The sequence below is a fragment of the Odocoileus virginianus genome, chromosome 11 (genome assembly GCF_023699985.2).
Source record: "Odocoileus virginianus isolate 20LAN1187 ecotype Illinois chromosome 11, Ovbor_1.2, whole genome shotgun sequence".
In the NCBI taxonomy this organism is placed as follows: Eukaryota; Metazoa; Chordata; class Mammalia; order Artiodactyla; family Cervidae; genus Odocoileus; species Odocoileus virginianus.
In genome coordinates this window covers 25,654,816-25,677,644 of record NC_069684.1, presented here as the reverse complement: position 1 = coordinate 25,677,644, position 22,829 = coordinate 25,654,816, and the positions used below count along the sequence as shown (strand labels likewise).

The window sequence follows — 22,829 nt, the reverse complement described above, 5'->3', positions numbered from 1 at the left end:
TGAAGAAAGCTGAGCACCGAGAAATTGATGCTTTTGAACTATGGTGTTGGAGAAGACTCTTGAGAGTCCCTTGGACTGCAAGGAGATCCAACCAGTCCATCCTGAAAGAGATCAGTCCTGGGTGTTCATTGGAAGGACTGATGCTGAAGCTGAAACTCCAATACTTTGGCCACGTCATGCGAAGAGTTGATTCACTGGAAAAGACCCTGATGCTGAGAGGGATTGGGGGCAGGAAGAGAAGGGGACGACAGAAGATGAGATGGCTGGATGGCATCACCAACTCGATGGGCATGAGTTTGAGTAAACTCAGGGAGCTGGTGATGGACAGGGAGGCCTGGCGTGTTGCGATTCATGGGGTCGCAAAGAGTCAGACACGGCTGAGCAACTGAACTGAACTGAACTGATACACCAGAATATCAGAAGAACATCTTTAAAAAAAGGAAACAGGCCATAAACATGATTTCTTCTAAGACTATACTCTTAACTTTTATAACTTATTTCCGTAGCCTTCTGTCTAAAGATTAGAACACAAAAACAAGACTCAATACAAAAAAGCCTGGCTATATTCAACAAGAAATTCTAGCAAGAAGCATTGGGACACACTCATTATTCACTCAAATACCCACTGAGGTCCATGAAGAGCGTCAGTTACTGGAGGCATGAAGATAAATAAGAAATGAAGGCACTCACGATCAATGCAAGTGATGGATATGAAAACAAATACAAAATAATGAAATAAATATAATACTATCATCACCCTCAAATCACAGGAAATCAGAGGCAGAGCAACACATTCTGCGGGAAGAAGAGCCCCTGGGGAGACTCGGAGGAAGGGGCTGCTCAGGCTGAGTCGCAAAGGAGGGCGGGTGGGTGTGAGATGTTCCTGTCCACCCTGCATTCTTAACTGGGAAACAAACTCTTCAAAACAAGTCAGAGCATAGATGTGTGGCTTCTGAAGTGAGCTCCCCACCTCAGAAGCCCCCAGAGGAAGCCTGGCCACAGCCCGCTCTCCCTGCCCTCTCCTCCCCTGACCCCAGCGCTCACCAATCCGAGTTTTGTCAACAGCAGATGGGAAAAGCCTCACTTCCTCCGGAAGTCCTCGAAGCACATGTTCAGGTACCTCGGCCAGGGTCTCTGCTGCTGCCACAGGCTCAGCTGCGTTCTGCAAGTTAAGAAACAGAAGGATAACAGCAGAAAGAAGAAAACTCAGTTCTCTTTTGACTTTTTTTTTTCTGGTCCAATAAACAAATATGCAGAAATGTAAGTGAAACCTAAAGCTGGCAAGCCAGGCTAAAACAATGATGTCAAGCATTTCAGGAGGTGCTTTTTTGCTTGTTTGTGAATCTCCAAAGGAAACCACTGTAACCTTCAAGCACGTCTGTGTTCATCTAGTTTGCTCCAGCCACCTGTGACCATTTAAAAAATATGTAAACCTTTGGCACCATACTGTTTTAATCTCCCACAGAATCTGGTATCAAATTACATCTTAAGCTTACTTTTAAATCAAAGACTACCATCAGCATCTTAGGATGTTCAAAAAAAAATTAACACTCTCTATTTAAGTGAACACTTTCGGCACATGCTGTAAAGGCCATGCCAGCCAACTGGACCCCCATCCCATCCATGCTTTCATTCCTCCAGCCACAAGGGCTTGACAATTTCCAGCAAGAACACTACAATTTATTTTGGGTCCTCCACGGAAGTGTGACCTTTCCAGCAAACAGTACTATACCACCGTACACCAAGTAACTAAACAGAAACACCCCACAAAATCACACAGTCTCAGAGAAATAGAGAATTTGGAAATTACTAAGTATATGTGAAAATTCATTGTAAATATTAAATAAGATTTCTATTAGATATGTATCTGAGGGAATAAAAAAGAAATAGAAATCTAAGGGAATAGAAAGGGGAGAACCAAGTCAACTCATAGATCATGACTGTTATTCTAAAAAAAACTTTGAAATCAAAGGAAAACCAGGTGGCTATTAATTAGCACCACACAGACCCTAAAGAACTGATGTGCAGATCACAACCCTGCTAAGAATGATAGGTTTTGTAGTCTGAATGTTCTTTATTTCACTTGGCAAAGGGAAATATTTCTGAAGGACTTTCAAAGGAACCAACATAGGCAAACAGCAAAATGTAAGTTTAAGTCACTCAGTCATGTACAACTCCTTGCAACTCCATGGACTGTTGCCCTCCAGGTTCCTCTGTCCATGGGATTCTCCAGGTTCCTCTGTCCATGGGATTCTCCAGGTAAGAATACTGCAGTGGGTTGCCATTCCCTTCTCCAGAGGATCTCCCCAACTCAGGGACCAAACCTGGATCTCCTGCATCACAGGCAGGTTCTTTCCTGTCTCTCTGTGCCACCAGGGAAGCAGCAAACTCCAAGATAAAATGACTAATTTTCCCCAATGAAGATCTTGTAGTTTTAAGAATGCTTTGTGCCAAGAAGAGAGTATCATTCAAATTTCTGTACTCCTAGCATTTCAACTTAAATATCAACAGGCTCAGAACAACAAGGCAAGTCATTGTGAAGGTCTACTCTGCTATTCTGAGTTGGAATGTGCAAAAGCAGGCACGTAAGGCCTGGGGACCATCTCTGGACAGCAGATGTGATGGTGCATGCCCTCCAGCAGCACACACACTTCCATCCTGCTTGATTAAGCCTTGGTCCTGACAGTATCACCAAGCACAAGTTCAACACCTTCCTAAACGTGGGAATATCAAAACTGCCCCAGAAAATGATCTTATGGTATTTTTTAGTAGCTAAAGCATAAATAAATTTAGCACACAAATTTCTCACTTCTAAATACAGTGCTCTCATTTAAAAAAAATTTTAATCTATAAACCAGAATTTTGGAAATGTGACCACATTTTTCAAAAGAGGGAAAAGGTATTACATTGGTAACTGATATCCAGGCTACATAATAATTATTTTTAACGTGGATAAATTAAACAATATTAACAAGCCATAGCCACAGTCACTAGCACACAGCCAGTTAGTATGGTATGTGGGAATTTCCTTCCCCTTTTTCAGAGTGAACCCTAGAAAAGATTTTAAAGGATGTGACACCATCTAACCTTCCCAGGAACTTTGAAAAGACAATGTGTCAGCTAACTCAAACTGATAATTCCAGGCACTATTACGATACTACTAATGATTTAATGTGTACTGGAACTTCCTTGGGCCTCAGTGCAAGGCACTGTGCTAGCCATCTTGTGTGCAAGACAGAGTTTACCCCAAACAGCCCAACAGGAAGGCCCCGTTAGTGTCTCCTCCCAGCTCCCTGCCCCACCACCACACACACAGAAGAGGAAATTGAGGCTTAGGGAAGTGGTCCAAGGTGCCCAAGGATAGGAACTGAATCTCTGTCTGTCTATCCCCAGAGCCCAAGCCCGTAACCACTATGGTGTTTACGGTTAAAATTCTGCTGGATCGGCTTTGAGGTCCTAATGTAAAACGTGGTGACTCTGGTTGATAGCACTGTACTACAGAACTGAAACTGCTAAGAGTAGAACTTAAATGCTCCCTCCTCCTCCCAAAAAGAAAGAAAAAGAGAAATATGCAAGCTGATGGGTGTGTTAATTAACTGGACAGTAGGAATCCTTTCACAATGTCTAAATATATCGAGCCACCACAATGTACACACAGCTTAAATATCTTACAATTTTGTCAATTATACCTCAGTAAAGCAAAGATTTCAAAAGGAAAAGATTCTGCTGGAATACAATCTGACAACTTCTGCCCTAAAATCTCCAAATTTCCATAGAAATGTCAACAGGAGATGGTAACCTAAGGCAGGAATGGTCATCCCCACAGGAAATTTGTAACTTGAGTCTAAGTTGGAGACCATATAAGTTTAAGGCACCTGGGAATATAAAGGACTTCAGCAGAAGTACCACAGGAAAAAGAAACAACAAAAATTTCCATATACATACTTACTTGCCTTCAACAAATCCATGGTTTTTAATTTGGGCTCCTTTAGTTAGAAGAGGAAAGCTTTTTTCCTGTTTATTTTAGTATCCTTCACAAACTACAGCAGGGCTCAACTAAAACCCGAGGACCTCATTCCAGACACTGGCCAGCACCAGGGCCTTCCTCTCACCTCTCCGGCTGTCGGAACCCCCACTGTGGTGCCTACTGCTAGAAACTGCAGGGAACATTTTTTAGGAAGTCGGAAGTAGAAAGAGGTAGGATGGCTCGCCTAAAGAGAACCATCCTCTCTCCTGCCTTATTTTTCCCTCACAGCTCTTACCACAAGTTTTCAATAATTGCTTTTTGTATAATTGTGTTTACTGCACCTCCCCCGCCAGACTGCAGGGGAGACAGACGGTGTCCACCTTACTCCACGCTCCATTCCCAATACTCAGCAGCAGACCTGAAATGTCTGTCACTTAAATACTTGGATGAGTAAGTGATTCTGGCAAGCTAACTTAAACTTTTTAGAAAAAAGAAGGCTAGGAAGGCACAGCTGAGTCAACTATCTGAAAGCATTTTCTCTATGCATGCCTGAATTTGAGATAGGTATTCTGGGTCAATGTAAGGATCCTTTTTTAGAAAACGTGGCATGCTCTCAATTTCAAGCAACCACTTGACAAGTAAACCTCTGGAACAAAAGCATATTTAAAAGAAAATTTCACTTCCCAACATATCCATAATTGGGAAACTGGAATTATATATATATTATATATATATATATACATATATATACACACACACACATACATATAATATATATTAGATGTAATACCATACTCAAAACAGGGTCACCTTGGTTTGTACACTAAAGAATCACAGTCCTGTGACTACTTCTCAGGTTGATTTTGTCTAAAAGAAACTGGAGCGTCTCAATTTATTACAAAATTTCTGAGTACGTTCTGTGGGCCAGGTAACGTTTTAAGCATCACACAAGCCTCAATACTGTGTCACTCTAGTGAATAAGATGGACAAAATTAAACAAAGACCTACAGTGCTTGGTAGCTACTGATGCTCTGAAGAGAAATCAAGCATGAGAAGAGGACACAGTGAAGGGAGAAAGGGTGTATTTCAGACAGAGTGCTCATGGGAGACCTCTCGAGAAGCAAGAAGGAAATTGGGCGACAACACATGGGAAAAACAGGCCAGGAGAGGACCTTGCTGAGACAGGAATGAGTGTGGTAAGTTCAGGGAACAGACAGGCAAAGAGACCTACGCGTCCAAAGCAGGGCAGAAGACAGCAGAATGGCCAGGGCTGTGGCGGGGGAGGGAAGCAGGGTAATGCCACTGGAGAGACATGAACCCCACAGAATGAGAGGGGCAGCGACCAGGTTGCACACTCCTCCTTCCAGAGGGGCCAACAGCCTCCCAGGACCTCATCTCTGCTGTCCCAGGATCAAGTCCAGTTCAGTTCAGTCACTCAGTCACGCCCAGCTCTTTGAGACCCCATGGACTGCAGCACACCAGGACTCCCTGTCCATCACCAACTCCCGGAGTTTACTCAAATGGCAACCCACTCCAGTGTTCTTGCCTGGAGAATCCCAAGGACGGAGGAGCCTGGTGGGCTTCCGTCTGTGGGGTCGCACAGAGTCAGACACGGCTGAAGCGACTTAGCAGCAGTAGCAGCAGTATGTCCATTGAGTCGGTGATGCCATCCAACCATCTCATCCTCTGTCATCCCCTTCTCTTCCCACCTTCAATCTTTCCCAGCATCAGGGTCTTTTCAAATAAGTCAGTTTTTCGCATCAGGAGGCCAAAGTATTGGAGTTTCAGCTTCAGCATCAGTCCTTCCAATGAATATTCAGGACTAATTTCCTTTAAGATGGACTGGTTGGATCTCCTTACAGTCCAAGGGACTCTCTTCTCCAACACCACAGCTCAAAAGCATCAATTCTTCAGCCTCAGCTTTCTTTATAGTCCAACTCACATCCATACATGACTACTGGAAAAACCACAGCTGTGACTAGACAGACCTTTGCTGGCAAAGTAATGTCTTTGCTTTTTAATATGCTGTCTAGGTTGGGCACAGCTTCATCTTTTAATTTGATGGCTGCAGTCACCATCTGCAGTGATTTTGAAGCCCAAAAAAATAAAGTCTGTCACTGTTTCCCCATCTATCTGCCATGAAGTGATGGGAATGGATGCCATGATCTTAGTTTTCTGAAGGTTGAGTTTTAAACCAACATTTTCACTCTCCTCTTTCACTTTCAACAAGAGGCTCTTCAGTTCTTCTTCACTTTCTGCCATAAGGGTGGTGTCATCTGCATATCTGAGGTTATTGATATTTCTCCCAGCAATCTTGATTCCAGTTTGTGCTTCATCCAGTCCAGCATTTCTCATGATGTGCTCTGCAAAGAAGTTAAATGAGCAAGATGACAATATACAGCCTTGACGTACTCCTTTCCCGATATGGAACCAGTCTGTTGTTTCATGACCAGTTCTAACTGTTGCTTCTTCACCTGCATACAGATTTCTCAGGAGGCAGGTAAGACGGTCTGGTATTCCCATCTCTTTCCAGTTTGCTGTGATCCACATAGTCAAAGGCTTTGGCATAGTCAATAAAGCAGAAATAGATGTTTTTCTGGAACTCTCTTGCTTTTTCTATGATCCAACAGATGTTGGCAATTTGATCTCTGGTTCCTCTGCTTTTTCTTTTCTTTTTTTTTTCAGATTGTTGATTTTATCTTTATTTTTTTAATATAAACTTATTTATTTTAATTGAAGGCTAATTGCAATATTGTAGTGGTTTTGCCATACATTGACATGAATCAGCCACGGGTGTACCTGTGTTCCCCATCCTGAATCCCCCTCCCACCTCCCTCCCCATCCCATCCCTCAGGGTCGTCCCAGTGCACCAGCCCTGGGCACCCTGTCTCATGCATCAAACCTGGACTGGCGATCTGTTTCACATATGATAATATACATGTTTCAATGCTATTCTCACAAATCATCCCACCCTCGCCCTCTCCCACAGAGTCCAAAAGACTGTTCTATACATCTGTGTCTCTTTTACTGTCTCACATATAGGGTTATTGTTACCATCTTTCTAAATTCCATATATATGCATTAGTATACTGTATTGGTGTTTTTCTTTCTGGCTTATTTCACTCTGTATAATAGGCTCCAGTTTCATACATCTCATTAGAACTGATTCAAATGTATTCTTTTTAATGGCTGAGTAATAGTCCACGGTATATATGTACCACAGCTTCCTTATTCATTCACCTGCTGATGGGCATCTAGGTTGCTTCCATGTCCTGGCTATTATAAACAGTGCTGCGATGAACACTGGGGTACACGTGTCTCTTTCAGATCTGGTTTCCTCGGTGTGTATGCCCAGAAGTGGGATTGCTGGGTCATATGGCAGTTCTATTTCCAGTTTTTTAAGGAATCTCCACACTGTTCTCCATAGCGGCTGTACTAATTTGCATTCCCACCAACAGTGTAAGAGGGTTCCCTTTTCTCCACACCCTCTCCAGCATTTATTGCTTGTAGACTTCTAGATAGCAGCCATTCTGACTGGTGTTAAATGGTACCTCATTGTGGTTTTGATTTGCATTTCTCTGATAATGAGTGACATTGAGCATCTTTTCATGTGTTTGTTATCCATCTGTATGTCTTCTTTGGAGAAATGTCTGTTTAGTTCTTTGGCCCATTTTTTGCTTGGGTCATTTATTTTTCTGGAATTGAGCTACAGGAGTTGCTTGTATATTCTCGAGATTAATTCTTTGTCCGTTGCTTCATTTGCTATTATTTTCTCCTATTCTGAAGGCTGTCTTTTCACCTTGCTTATAGTTTCCTTTGTTGTGCAAAAGCTTTTAAGTTTAATTAGGTCCCATTTGTTTATTTTCTTCTGCCTTTTCTAAATCCAGCTTGAACATCTGGAAGTTCACAGTTCACGTACTATTGAAGCCTGGCTTGGAGAATCTTGAACATTACTTTGCTCATATGTGAGATGAGTGCAACTGTATGGTAGTTTGAGCATTCTTTGGCATTGCCTTTCTTTGGGATTGAAATGAAAACTGACCTTCACCAGTCCTGTGGCCACTGCTGTGTTTTCCAATTTTCTGGCATACTGAATGCAGCACTTTCACAGCATCATCTTTTAGGATTTGAAATAGCCCAGAATCAAGGCCCAGGCACATTTCAAAGGTTTCTCATACTGATCACTGACAAGTACAGTGGAAACTATGAAGACTCTCTACTTACCCACTATGTAACAGAAAGCCTAAGAACTCTTGAATTTCCTACTTAGTGAAACAAGTATCAGTGAACTGGTCTGGAATGGTAGTATCAGATTTAACGTAGTAAGATTAAGTTAGTAAGCTATGTAGTTATTAACTCTTAACTGATCTCCTTAATTCTATGTCACAAATTCCAATATCAAAGTCAAAGAAACTCAGTATCCCCTCTCTGCCCCAATCAATGGCCACAAGCATCCTGCCCATCATTTGGTCACTAACAAACACTTCCTGAGTGCTGGCACATGCTGGTAGTGAAGACACAATGGTTAACACAGCTGACCCAGGTATCCTCCTCAAGATCACCAGCAGAGGAACTGCTCCTGCTCTGCTTTCTAACACAAAAAACCTACAGGCATTTGGAGTCTCCAGTTTTGACCTTGCTGCAGAGCCTCTCAAAGGTCCTCTATGCTTTCCTGTAATGCCCTTCCTCTGACCAACGGTGACCTTCCAGGCTCGATGGCGGCCGCTCAGGGAACAGGACTCTCGCTCCTTCCTCTGGGTCAAGGTCTGCGCTACCAAGCACTTTCCACACATGACCTCAGCGAGTCCTCACCATATTCACAGCAAACACTGACAGTACTTAGGGTACTAATCAGGCACAATCCCAAGCTATCTGTAGCACTACATGTAATCTTTACACTACCACCCAGCTGTGGGTCCTGTTATAACCGCATTTTACAGATGTAACGGAAACCTGCCTGTGCTCACAGCCAGTAAGTGGCAAAGCTAGGATTCAAACCCAAACAGTCGGCCTCAGGGGCAAGACTCTCAAACACCATGCCTCAGAGGAGCCCTATCAAGTAATTTTCCCAAATCACAGAGTCATGGAGCCAAAGTAAACCCATACACGTGTCCACATTTTCACTAATAAACCATCACTGCAACCGGACATGCCTGTAAAGTCCCTTTCGGGCATCCACATGGTCAGGGCCATTTTTATAATCATACTAAGCTGTCACCTGCCTTTTTGACTCTCAGGTGTGTACAGGGGAGTTTTCTGGAGCCGTTGACATATGATGACGTCATCATTCCACTGGCTAATGGAATGTGCGATTGTTTAACCTTGTGTTTTCAATTTTCTGAGCCATGAATAAGGCCTACATTCTGACCAACATCACCGGACCATGCTGATTCCCTGGTGCTGATACTGCACTAGAGTAAAGATGCTACCATCAGGGGAAGCTAAGTGCAAAGGACCACACAAGGCTCTACTACTAATACTTTTACAATTTCCTGTGAATCTATCATTATTTCTCCCTAAAACTTGTTTCAGTTTCACGGGAAATACATAAATACATAATCCACATAAACAAAAATCTTGAGGATGGCTGGACTAAGGAAGACCACCCCTGACCTTCTGGCACCTCCTAGCTCAGGACCAAGAGGCAGAGAACAGGAGTGTGTGGTGACAAGAGGATCAAGGGAGGAGGCCGGAGCCACACACTCAGGCCCCCTCATGCCCCCAGATTCCTAAGTACAATGGGAGGGGCTGCTCCCCTACAGGCACAAGGGTTTGGCTTTTTTTAAGGGTTTCATAGCTAATCACTAAAGAAGAACAAGTAAAAGGGACTAGAACAAACTGAGATATATTAAAGGCAACAGTTTATTGTCCCATTTGGGCTCCCGTAAGAATGGACAAGGAAAACAAGAGTTCTTATCCTTTGCTTTTAAGCCCCAGATGGTGGGGTTGCTACAATCTCAGCAAGGCTTGGGGATTCCCAAATGGGTGTGTGTGTGTCTGTGTATTTGTGTATGTCTGTGTCTACGTGTATGTGTCTGTGTGTGTGTGTCCATGTGATGGTGGGGCTGCTGTGATCTCAGCAAAGGCCTGGGGATTCCCAAGGGAGTGAGAGAGAGAGAAAGAGAAAGAGAGAGAGAGAGTGTGTGTGTGTGAAGGATGTGTGTGTGTGTGTGTGTGTGTGTGTGTGTACACTCCCAAGGGAGTGTGAGAGTGTGTGTGTGTGTGTGTGTGTGTGTGTGTGTGTGTGTGTGTGTACACTCCACGCCCCTCCCCACCCAGAGGAAGCCTGTCCCCACAGTCCTACCCAGCAGAGCCCCTAACAGGCCTGCTTCCCACTTTTGCCTTTCATTGCACACTACACTCTGACACGCTTACAATCTGGCCTGGTTGATGGTCTCTCTAGCACACAGGTCCCAGACACACAGGGCAAGTCTATTTCACTTGCCTCACACCCAGAGCCCAGCACAGATGCCTAGCTCAGAGCAGTGGTCACTGTGAGCAATCAAACAAACAAGTGTCTGACAGTCAAGTGCCAGGAGGTACCGGAGCAGTGATGGCTTTAAGAGGAGACAGACTCAGCTGGTAACAGAGTCCAAGGAAGTGGATGAGACTGGGGAGCAGAGAGCAAGAGAAGGGGGAGGACCAGCCCTCAGGACACCACTGTTTCAGGGTCAAAGGAGCAGAGGAAACCTAGACGAAGACATCCCAGAGGCAAGAGGGGCACCAGGAGCATGGTGTCACAAAGGCCAGGAAAAGGTTCAGGGAACGGAGGGAGGCCAACAGTCAAACACTGCTGGTGAGCCTTTAAAATCTGCTGTATATGATCCCTCCCTCCAGTGCCCAGTGCCCATCCTTTAAACCTGAAATAGCACAGCAGTTCCCACTTTTCCAACAGATGTCCAACTGGTGCCCCTCGTGCCAGCACCAGCCACCCTAGGAACCGAAGAAAGCAACAGGGAGGAGGCAGGGTGCTGCCCACCGGCTAATGCAGGAGCCTGGTGGGGAGCTCCCACTGGGACCAGTGAAAGAAGACTGCGGCAATCAGAGATGAGGAGGGAGCTCTGTTTCAGTTAGGGCAGCTGAGGGTGAGGCAGGCGCATCTCAGAGAAGACGATACACAGACTTGGTCTTGAAAGATGAGAATGAGCCACGTGGAAGGACTAAGCATTCCAGGGAAACATCCTGAGCAGACAAAGGCTTTGGCAAGTTTACGAACCAAAAGAGGTCAGGTCAGAGTGAGCCAGGAGAAGGCAGAGGCGGCCGCCAGCAGACGCTGCACCACCTTCACCACCAAGGTTCAGAGAGCAGTCTTTGGAGAGCATGGGGCACTGCAGGGTTTGGGGCAGGGGAGTGACAAGATGTAATAAAGCCTCACTGCTTCACATTTATCACTTGTTTACTCTTGCCCATAATCACATGGGATGGGAACCACTACTATCCCTATTTAACAGGTAGAAACAAACACCGAGAAGGCAGTGACCTGCCCAAGTTCACACCACTGGAGAGGCAAAGCCAGGACTGAAGGGGAAACGAGTCACAAAACAGCAAAGGTGAGGCAGAGCCGAGCCACCCTGTAACCTTCTCTAGTGAAGCAGTAACATCTGAACAAGAAGAAAGATAAGCCTTCTGTCATAGCTCCCTCCACAGTTATGTAAGGAAACGCTGTTCAAGTTGCTAATTTCTTTTTCAAATTTCAGAAATAACCTAACATTTTCTAACTGAAAGACAATGTCCCAGATTTTATAAAAATTGCTATTTACCTAGTAGAATACATGATTCAAAATGAGATTTAAGTGGTGTCATTATTCAATGCATTAGTTTCCTAAACTATACATTCTCTAATTGAGGTTCAAGTTATAACAACAGATTGGAATCACTTTACTTGGAAGGCTTTTTTAAGTCTTTAACATCAAATTGGTATTTAGAGTTACCTACAAAAAATAAAATTCTATATTAATAATATGCTACAACAGCAAAAGTGGTTTTGACATTTTACACCATACACATTTTTGGGATTACAAAAAAAGGAGAGACACCGAAAATTAAAGATAACAGCCATCCCACAGTTTCACCAAATCTTTAGAAATATTATGAACAGATTTCTCTAGATGGTTAGCTGGTCTCCCATAAAAGATTTCCTGTAACAGGAATAAACAAACCACTAATATGCAGAACAAATGGATCAATCTCAAAAACATATGCTGACCAAAGGCAGATAAACATGAAGGAATACATACTATATGATTTCATTTACCTGAAAGTCTTGAACGCAAAAAAAACCAAACCATAGGGACAGAAAGCAAGTTAGTGGTCACCTGGGGTGGAGGCTTAGGGGTGCAGAGCAGCAAGAAGGAACTTTCAGGGCACCCTATATCTTGAGAGCGGTGGGTAGTGTCATGAGTGTGAACATTTGTCAACACTCTTTCAAATGAGTATATTTTACTATACGTAAATTACACCTCAAAGTTGATTTTAAAGTAAAATAACTAAGTGAATCCTACACTCTCTCTTTAAATCATGCTAAAATGAAACTTGCTCCTTGGAAGGAAAGCTATGACAAACTTAGACAGCCTATGAAAAAGCAAAGACATCACCTTGCCAATAAAGGTCCATATAGTCAAAATTTTGGTTTTTTCAGTAGTCATGAATGGATGTGAGAGTTAGACCATAAAGAAGGCTGAGCGCCAAAGACCTGATGCTTTCGAACTGCGGTGCTGGAGAAGACTCTTGAGAGTCCTTTGGACAGCAAGGAGATCAAACCAGTCAATCCTAAAGGAAACCAACCCTAAATATTCATTGGAAGGACTACTGGTGAAGCTGAAGCTTCAACACTTTGGACACCTGATGAGAAGAGCCAACTCATTGGAAAAGACCCTGACGCTGGGAAAGATTGAAGGCAAAAGGAGACAGAGGCGGCAGAGGATGAGATGGCTTAATAGCACCACCAAATTAATGGACATGAATTGAGCAAACTCCAGGAAACAGAGGAGGACAGAGGAGTCTGGTGTGCTGCAGTCCACAGGATCACAGAGTCAGACATGACTTAGTGGCTAAACAACAACAAAAATGAAAGTTTAATGCTCCAAGAAAATAAAGAACAAAAATGTCAGTGCCATAGAAAAATTTTTTTCAAGGTTTTTCTTTAACCCAAGTCAAGCATTATTTTGCTCAAATACCTCCAGAAATGTCCCATCTCCCTAAGCAAAGTCCACTCTGGTCCTCACAATGACCGCAGGTCTGACCCAACACGTGTGGCCTGGAACCAGCCTGCTCCACCTTCTCTCCACAGTGTCAGATAAACAGCCACTGGGTTTAGTACATAGCAGAGCAGTGGCACTGGCTGCTATCACATAAGACTACATGTGATGTCTCATATTAATGTCTTTATTTTTAAAAGTATAAAAAGAACCAAGCTTTACTGACATTTCACTTAAATTTCTATCAGTAATTCCTTTTATACACTTCACCCAAAGATTGTCTGCAAGTCACTGGATCAGTTTTAACCTATTAAAGCACCTCGTTTCTTAAATATTGATTTGACCAAAACCAGCACTGGGGTGGGGGGGGGCAACAGCAGTAGGTGACAGGAGAGTTCAGATTCAACATCCCTTAATATTAAGTACACAACATAGTATATTCACAATACAATACATATTCCTGCACAACAGACTAATACTAATCACCACAGCAATTGCTGTCACCAGCAAAAGACATCTGAATCAGAGAGCATTAAAACACTCAAATTCCACGAACAATTCTTTGTTTAGACTTGCAAACAATATTCTTAGTTACCGTTCTAGATGCTGAGGGGAAAAAATAAAACAAGCTTCAGTCTCCTGGAATAGCATTAAATTGTACTTGGTTAAGGAATGAGTGAAACTGCAGAAAGGATAAGCAGATAAGACAAAGAACAAGAAAATCACATACACCATCTTTACAAGAGAATAGCAGTCAAACAGTTCCAAAAACACATTAAAAAGTGCCCTCCTTCAGAAGGCTGGCAGGTCCATTAGGCTGTCCAGCTGAAGAAACTGTCCTCAAGTATGGTATTAATAGTGAACAAATATATTAGCACACTCTTGCCTGCTAACAATCTCATCTCCCCAGGGCAGGAAGAGTGACATTCTAAAAAACTGGAAGTCAGAGTATGTCTCTGTCCAGTGGCTTCCCATTGCATTTATTTTTTTAATGTATTTATTTTGGTTGCACTGGGTCTTTGGTGCTGCATGCAGCTTCTCATTGTCGCTCACGTCTCTTGTTGCGGGGCAGGGGCTCCAGGTGTATGGGCTCAGCAGCTGTGGCTCCCGGACTCCAGAGCGCAAGTTCAGTAGTTGTGGCACATGGGCTTAGTTGCTCTGATGCATGTGGCTTCCTGAACCAGGGGTCAAACCCATGTCTCCTGCATCAGCAGGCAGATTCCCATCTACTGTGCCACCAGAGAAGGCCCCCCACTGCATTCAGAATAAAAGACAACTTCTCATAGCCCTTAAAAGTGAAGTGAAAGTGTCAGTCGCTCAGCCATTTTTGACTCTTTGCGACCCCATGGCCTGGATCCCACCGGGCTCCTCTGTTCATGGAATTCTCCAGACAAGAATACTGGAGTGGGTTACCATGCCCTTCTCCAGGGAATCTTCCTGTCCCAGGGATTGAACCCAGGTCTCTTGCATTGCAGCCAGATTCTTTACCATTTGAGAAAACCCGGGAAGCCCTACAAAACTGGCCCTCACCTCTCACACCAACTTCATCCTATCCAGAGTCCCTAAGGCTCACCAAGCACCAGCCCAGGCTGCTCTCTGTTCCTTGAACCAGCAAGCTCATTCTCATCTCAGTCTATGCACTCACTAATTGTTCACGCTGCCAATAATTTTCTTTCCCCAGAGCTACACACATCTGGTTCTTGGTTATTACTTGAGTCTCTGTTCCATTATTAATCAGTTCTTCAGAACAGCCTTCCCTGACCATGTAATCCAGAGAACCTTCCCCCATCTGCACCCATCATTCTTTATCACATCACCTTATTTCACTGTCTTCACAGCTCTTTTCACTATCTGAAATTATTGTGTTTGTCATCCTGCTTTTTAACTGTCTCCCTCTAAGAGAGGGAGTTACAAAGCACAGCCCTCGCCTGTCTAGTTCCCTGCAGGCAGAATTCACAACACATGGGATGCAGTCTATGCAGGACACAAAAGGGGATAAGAGAACATTCATAACAGCTAAAGTAATGCACTCTGGATCTTTCCATTATTCTGACAGCTTATCACAATTCTAAGAGTTGGATCTGCAGCATCAAGTGATTAAAAGCTTATTTCAGTATGTAAAATTTAGAACAAGTTCAGAAGGCTAAATTGCTTTGCTACTCATTACTGACAATACCATGGACGATTGGTCAATATATTAAGTTGCTGCCAGTGGCTCAGCAGTACAGAATCCACCTGAAATGCAGAAGACACGGCAGAAAATGCAGGTTAGGTCCCTGGGTCGGGAAGATCCCTTGGAGAAGGAAATGGTAACCCACTCCAGTATTCTTGCCTGGAAAATCCCATGGACAGAGAAGACTGACATGCTACAGTTCATGGGGGTCACAAAGAGTTGGACACGATAGCAACTAAAACAACAAGAGCAAATCATAAATTATACTGATACAAAGTTTCATATACTCATAACAATGAGTTATATAATGGTTCTTAAAAAAAAAACTGTGTGACTCAATAAGTTAGTCATCAAGACACCTGTATTAAACCATTAGGGCTTAAACCTACACAATGTTATACATCAATAATATCTCGATAAAGCAGGGAAAAATAATTGGGGCTCTACCTAAACAGTATAGTTCTCTTCTCCTCCTAAGAACCTGATGGGTTTGCACTGCTTTCCCCTCTTGAGTTTTAAATTAGATGTAGTCATAGGAGTAACTTTGGTCAATTAAGTAAAAGACGTGTACTGACACAAAGCCTCCGTCATCCTTGGTTCTTAAGCAACTATTAATACAACAGTAGATCCACACTGGATGTTAGCAAGAACAAGAAATCAACAGTTGCTGTGTAAGACGCTGAGATTTTGGAGCTGCCCGTCTGCAAGCACAGCGTTAACACAGTGCATCCTGACTAGTACAGCAGTATAGCATGGGAATCAAGAACCTGGGCCATGGAATCTGACCAGCCTGGGTGGGACTCAGAGCTCTGTCACTTACTGTCGGAGAGATCATGGGCCTCTGGCCTTAATGTCTTCATCCATAAAACACTTAAAATACCTACTCTTTATAGAGAGTTGGACAAGAGTTGAACACAACTTAGTGACTAAACCATCACACTCTTCATACAGTGGCTGCAAAGACTGAGTTGAGAGAATATATAACACACACTACAGTGTCTGGCATGTTGATTAAGTACTCACTATATAGCAAGTGGCATTAAGCTTCAGCACATCTACTTTAAGCCACTATGAGCATATTTATATTATGGAACTTCAGTGGCCCTGGATGTTCTATAAAGCATTCTAAACTCTGGGACAGCCATTTATCAAGTTTTGGATTCTCCTAGAAAAATCTAGGAAAAGATAAGAATTGTGGAACATCTCAAAGTTAACAGGGATGGGTGTGGAAGGATAGTGAAGCAAGCAAATAAAATCTATGATTTGAAAGTAGAAAGAAAAGAAAATGGAGAGTGAGGGGAGAAGGTACAGTGGCTGGAAAGACTGGGTTCTAAATTAGGAAGATAAGAGACAGTAAGAAAGGGTTAAGTGCTGAGAACAGACAGAAAGAGAAAAAAAGCAAAGAGCATGTGGGCCAAGAGCTTTGTGGAGCCCAGGGTTGAGGGTGGAGATACAGCCTGGCCTGCTACACCTGCAACGCCTTGGAACACTGATTGGTAAGACAGCAGTTCAAAACGCTGCTTCCACAGTCAGTGCTTAAAATGCCAGGAGGCTCTGGACTCTGTGGTTTCTTCTAAAGGACTCACTTGTAAACAATATGGTATGCTGACTCCCAGGATCCTGCAGTCCCTAAAACTCAGCTGTCAGGCATGTATAAATGACAGACTCCATGATACTGTCTTAGAAACTTAGATACCAACTGTACGATTCACCAAAGCAATGTTGATCAGGCCCTAGAGAGAAATATCTAACCCTAAAGTCATCATCAAGATTTTCATTAAAAATTAACCCTGTTCAAGTTAAAACTTGCTTAATATCTAAATTTTTGTGTAGTTATTTTGAGGCTTTTCAGGCACTTACTGCTCAATTTCACTGGCTGAAAATAAAAATAAACACAAGAGGGAAAAACAGCAAATGTCCTGGAATAATTCATAATTTTTAAAAATCATGGAGATGGGACAGTTGTTGAAAAATACTCACAGACTGTATGTCATGATATAATAACCAGGTCTCAGTATCATGAGACTAATACTCTTCAAAGAATAAAAATATAACTAAAGATGCTGAAAATTTTACTATAAAAAGTGGACATTTTTATAATCCAAATAAAAGTTTCATCACCACCTGACCACTAAAGTCACACCCAAATCAGAAATTCACTAGCCATTAGAAATATAAGAGGACCCCTTTCCACTGATATTTGGCATTAAAGAGAGTCCTCTGCAAGAAACTGTAAAAGAGCCAAAAAAAGAACTGGTTATTGCTCCAACTCTTTGAATGGAATGTGGACTTTCCTTAAATGCAGATTCTTCTGATATAACTGCAATATTAAAGCAAAAGTGTGAGGTGTCAAACAGGTCTAAATATACTTGAAATAAAATATTACTAGCTTAGTATGGTTAGCCACCTGACATAAATGACGCTAAAGAGTGATGCAACCTAAGTGATGTCAATATTTAGATTCCGCTTTGGAAGCTTTTGCCATCATTTCAGTCCAAAATCAAGACTCCTCTAACAACAGCTCTGAGACAGTAGAAAAGCAAGTTCCATGGGGAGACAAGGTCAGCATTAAGACTCAATCTTAAAAGAGGAAAATAAATGAACTTTATAACATGTATGTGCACATAACTTTGATGGACAGTGACTATGAAAAAACTCCATTCTGTTCTCTTTTTCCCTCCCCCATCTCACCATTTCAAAAATAATTTGCCTTCAAAAGCACGTCAGTAAATCTGCAAGCTTTAAGAATAACAGAAACCGTGTGTTCCATGTGTTCGCCAGATTCATTTTTTATGATGTATGGTCCCCTGCATTAAAATCAACACATTTTTGATAAAGAAAGTAATGAAAAGAAATCAAAAGAATCCATTCCAAAAATTTCACATCTCTCAATCGCAACAGAGGACTGAATGTATTAAACCTGGTCACCTAATGAAATTGGACTTGTGATCTCCAGCTAGAGGCACCTGTAAAGGATAAAAAAGGTGTCTGAAGTTTCAGTTGATAAAGAGTACAAAATGTTTTCAAGCCTGAGAGTTTTAAGCTAAGCATCAAAAATTACAGACTTCACATTATTAAGTTCTTTCCTTCATATTAAAAAAAAAAGTTTTATAAAGATTTCAAGAGAGAATGCTTCTAATATCCATAACATTCCTGTAACTGCAAGTGAAAAGATATTAAGACTAGAAAACAAGAATCCTACTTTAGAATATATAAAATCTACATAACTGCTTCTACTTATCAGAACACCCTTGAGGCTACAGAATTATTTAATCTCCAGGTAAACCCACAACCTCCTGTAAGGAGAAACACAACTTATGTTTCAATATCCATCCTCTTGTTTTTATTCTAAATTGGTTTTTCAAGGACAGAAGGCTTAAAGTTTCCCATTCAGTTTTGGTCTCTAAAAATAACTTTCAATTTTCTCCTTGCAACCAACAAGTTATTACAAAATAAAAAGCACTAAAAATGGAAGCTTAATAAGCTTCAAAACAAAAACAAAATAACACCAGGGAAAGCAAAAAAGAAAAAAAGTAAGTCTGAACTAAGGTCCCTAAGAATTCCACAGAAACGCCAACTCACGGCAAGACAATGCACACTCCATTCCACGAACACACACTATGAAAATGATGAACTAATGAATGGTATTAAGCAATAGAAACGAAAATCTAGGAGGAATGAAGGTGTGTGTTACTGTCTTTTAAAAATCAAGAACTGGTCTAACATCTAGATAATGTATTTGTATAAATTCTTATTTTTAAACTCACCTGATTCATTTTCAATTCCTGTTGTGTTCTGAAAAGATACACACAACAAAGAAACTTCTTTGATTACATGAGCCCTAAAAAGAAAAACAGACAATTGTGATATGTACCTGCCTACAAATTTACAGTGATTTAAAACCACATACAGAACTGTAGAGTCTGCTCAAAGAACTATTCACAAAGCAACTCCATGCTAGATCAACTTCAATCTAGGCTAAGAACTTACTTTGCAGATTTATTATCTACAATAAAATAGATGTCTTACTATCCTTTACTGGGGCTTCATTGTACTCTACAATTGAAAGCAGACTCATTAGAATGACATCAAATTTTTGCTTTGGAACTGAAGCATGCCTAAGAAGAAATAAATGAGCTTTGTTAGTAGAAACACAAAGCAGTGCTGAGTAATTTATTAAGCAATGTAAAGGTTCTTCTTTGACTTATATCAATACTGTGTTGAATACAAACACAATTAGACCCCTATACATTATTTTTTCAAGTTCTTGAAGTAGAAAGGGTGAGTTTACTAACATTTCCATGGAGATTTCTCTTTGAGAAAAAGAATGGAAACCTTGTAGTAAAATGCAAGTATTTTAATAAAAGCTGTTTGGAAAGAACTACAATTACTCCTTTAAAATTTTTCTTCAATTTATTCATAGTATAGGGACGGGAAGACAGAATTATTTCTTGCAAATGCAAATGACATACTTGTTTCTAAAGAACAATCTCTGAAGACAGTCCTTTCTGCAACGTTATCTCAGGAGTCATTCATAATATATGGAAATCATGAAAGCAGCACTGCCACTGTAATATTCTTGTTTTCATCATGCATACATACACATCATTAAGTAGAATTCTATTTCTTCACGGATTTACCTACATTCATGTTTCTTTCCAAGATTCACATTGTAACTTCACATTCTAACTGCTAATACCCCAAGGAAATTATAACTTAGGGACATTCTTCATCCTAAAACATACAGCCTGCCCCTATCATTAAGAACAGTGCTTTGACATTTCTCCCCATTTCATTAATAAGGATTATTTCAGGTTTTTCTCCTTGAGTTCTTTAGCCACACTCACCTGAACACCTTTAACAATCAAAGGCACTATATTTAAGTTAAGGCCTAGTCACCTGAACTAGTTTTTATTCATAACTGGCACAGGTAAGGTATTTGACAACTTGCAGTTTGTTAGAAAGTTCAGTGCTAGCCTAATCAATATACACTCTGCAGAAGTAAATATGCAGTGAATATGATTTCAGAAAATTGGTAATTAAGCCAGGAAGTTCATTCCTTTAACTTTTTAATATTCAGCATCTTTCTCACATACATTTAACATGTCCTTCTTTGGCATACATATTCTCCACTGAAATTAATCCTTTTCTAATACGGCTACACAGTTCCACCAGGAGGGCCCTGGTGACACCTGGGGCACCCAGGAGTGAAAGAAATGGCAGGGATTTCACCTACCCTCTCACTAATTTACTAACACTGGTCATGAAGAACTAGCTTTGGGAGAGAACAAAAAAACCCCTGTAGTAAAATGCAAATGTTTTAATGAGAAAGATCTTTGGAAAGATGTTTTACCATTTCCTTTGCTCTGTCTTTTCCTTCTCGCAAGAATCATTGATTATCATTATGAAGCTTCTTCTAAGACAAGCAGGCTCTGGGCTACCGTCACATAAACCAGCTCAGTTAATTTTCACAAGATTAGTTTCTCAACTAATGACAGAGATTCAAGGAAGCTAAAATTACTCGGTAACTTTGGTTTCTGCTATGGCTTCTGAACCATATTTCACCAGCTTTTTATTTCTGCCTCACCTTGCACCTACTACATGTTAAGCTCTGCTTCTGAGCAGTGAGCAGACAGATCCCTGCCCTCTAACAAATAAGCAAGCAAAATGTGTAGTGTGTCAGATAATCAAAGTGCTTTAGAGAAAAACAGGCACGTGGAGAGGGAGACAGGGATTATAATCTCTATCTCAACACTGGCCAGTGAATCCATCGCATGGTCGGAGAAGGCCTCACTGAGGAGGCAGAAGGTGAGGAGGTGAGGGTCAACAAGGGATGGAGGAGAAGCATCATGAGGATAAGACTGTACACAGCAGACGAGAGGCCAAGTGCAGGCCAAACACAGGGTGGGGTGGGGAACAGGAGAGACAGACTTGAGCATAGGCTTTGCAAGGTAAGCACTGTTCACCAGAATGGCTACAGCTTTTTCATCCAGAGATGGAAAGCCACTGGGAGGCTTAAGGTGGCAGAAGCAACCTAGTGTGACACAGATTTAAAAGGAGACTGTAAGGGAACAGGGTGGAAGCAAGCAGACCTCTTAGGAAGCTAATGTCCCCATCTAGGCAAGAGATGATGGGGCCTTGGCCCAGGTAGCAGAGATGTGAGAAGTCAGTGGATCCTGATGTATTTTTAAAACAGAGTCCCCAGGATCTGCACCAGATTTGATGCTATGTATGAAAAAAGAAGAGGAAGTCAAAGATGACACCAGGGTTTTCATCTTAAGGACATGGAAGGATAGAGCAGCCATTTTCTGAGAAGCTACCTCCTTCTTTCCATCTGCTTTTCACTTATTTTCCCTCTTTATTTAATATATTTTCCCTCCCTTTTCCTCCCCTTTCATAGTTGCTAGCTCACAGGCACAAACCAAACAACTCAGATACTGTGACATCTAAAAATGAATAGCTAAAATATTAAAGTACTTAAAACATCTTACTCTTTCATTTATTTCAATGAATCTCAACTTTTTAATAAGAAACTTGTAATTCAGATTGTTACATGAGTTAATAATAATCTGACTTTCTACATTGTCTGTTCCCTCTCTGTCCAAATTAGACGGCATTCATCCTTTCTTCCGGAGAAGGCAATGGCAACCCACACTCCAGTGCTCTTGCCTGGAAATTCCCATGGATGGAGGAGCCTGGTGGACTGCAGTCCATGCGGTTGCTAAGAGTTGGACCCGACTGAGCGGCTTCACTTTCACACACTGGAGAAGGAAATGGCAGCCCATTTCAGTGTCCTTGCCTGGAGAATCCCAGGGACAGAGGAGCCTGGTGGGCTGCCGTCTCTGGGGTCGCACAGAGTCGGACACAACTGAAGCGACTTAAGAGCAGCAGCAGCATCCTTTCTTCAGGCTTCCCTGGTGCTCAGTGGTAAAGAACCAGCCTGCCAACGCAGGAGATGAGGGTTCGCTCCCTGGGTCGGGAAGATCCCCTGGAGAAGGAAATGGCAACCCACTCCAATATTCTTGCCTGGGAAATCCCATGAACAGAGGGGCCTGGCAGGCTACAGTTCATGGGGTCACAAAGAGTCAGACACAATTTAGCGACTAAATAGCAGCAACAGTATCATTTCTTTCCAGAAACTAGAAGGATCTTAACATCTTTAAGGGTTCACTATTTATTCTTGATGCTGTATGCTTGGACCCTCCTCTCCATCACTTCTAATCCTAATTGCTAAAACCAAGACCTTCTTTTTTTTTTTTCTTTCTCTTTCCTGACTCACAACATTATCAGATTGTATATCTAAAATATATTACAATAATCAAAAACATTGCAAATCTAACACAGACTTCTCAAATGATATTTTAAATTAGGATATTAAACTACACTAGAAACAGGAGATGTTACAAGAAAAGAACTAAGATTTTGGCAGTGCCTCTCAACACAGGACCATTGCATTTTGAGCTAAGTACTCACTCCAGTGTGGGACTGTTCC

General features: G+C 41.9%; 1 protein-coding gene across 7 annotated transcripts in view; it reads right to left on the bottom strand.

The window, feature by feature from the left end:
• PRDM2 (PR/SET domain 2) overlaps positions 1–22,829 on the bottom strand; it is a 127,840-nt gene that overhangs the window by 91,643 nt on the left and 13,368 nt on the right. For 6 of the 7 annotated variants that reach the window (XM_070474068.1, XM_070474071.1, XM_070474074.1 and 3 more), the window contains exons 2-3: positions 19,105–19,178; positions 1,045–1,162 (exon numbers count right to left, since the gene is read on the bottom strand). In XM_070474068.1, the coding sequence (XP_070330169.1) occupies positions 1,045–1,162; positions 19,105–19,113 (127 nt within the window). In that variant the 5' untranslated portion in view covers positions 19,114–19,178. The remainder of the gene's footprint in view (positions 1–1,044; positions 1,163–19,104; positions 19,179–22,829) is intronic. The other variant, XM_070474073.1, reaches the window with a different exon arrangement.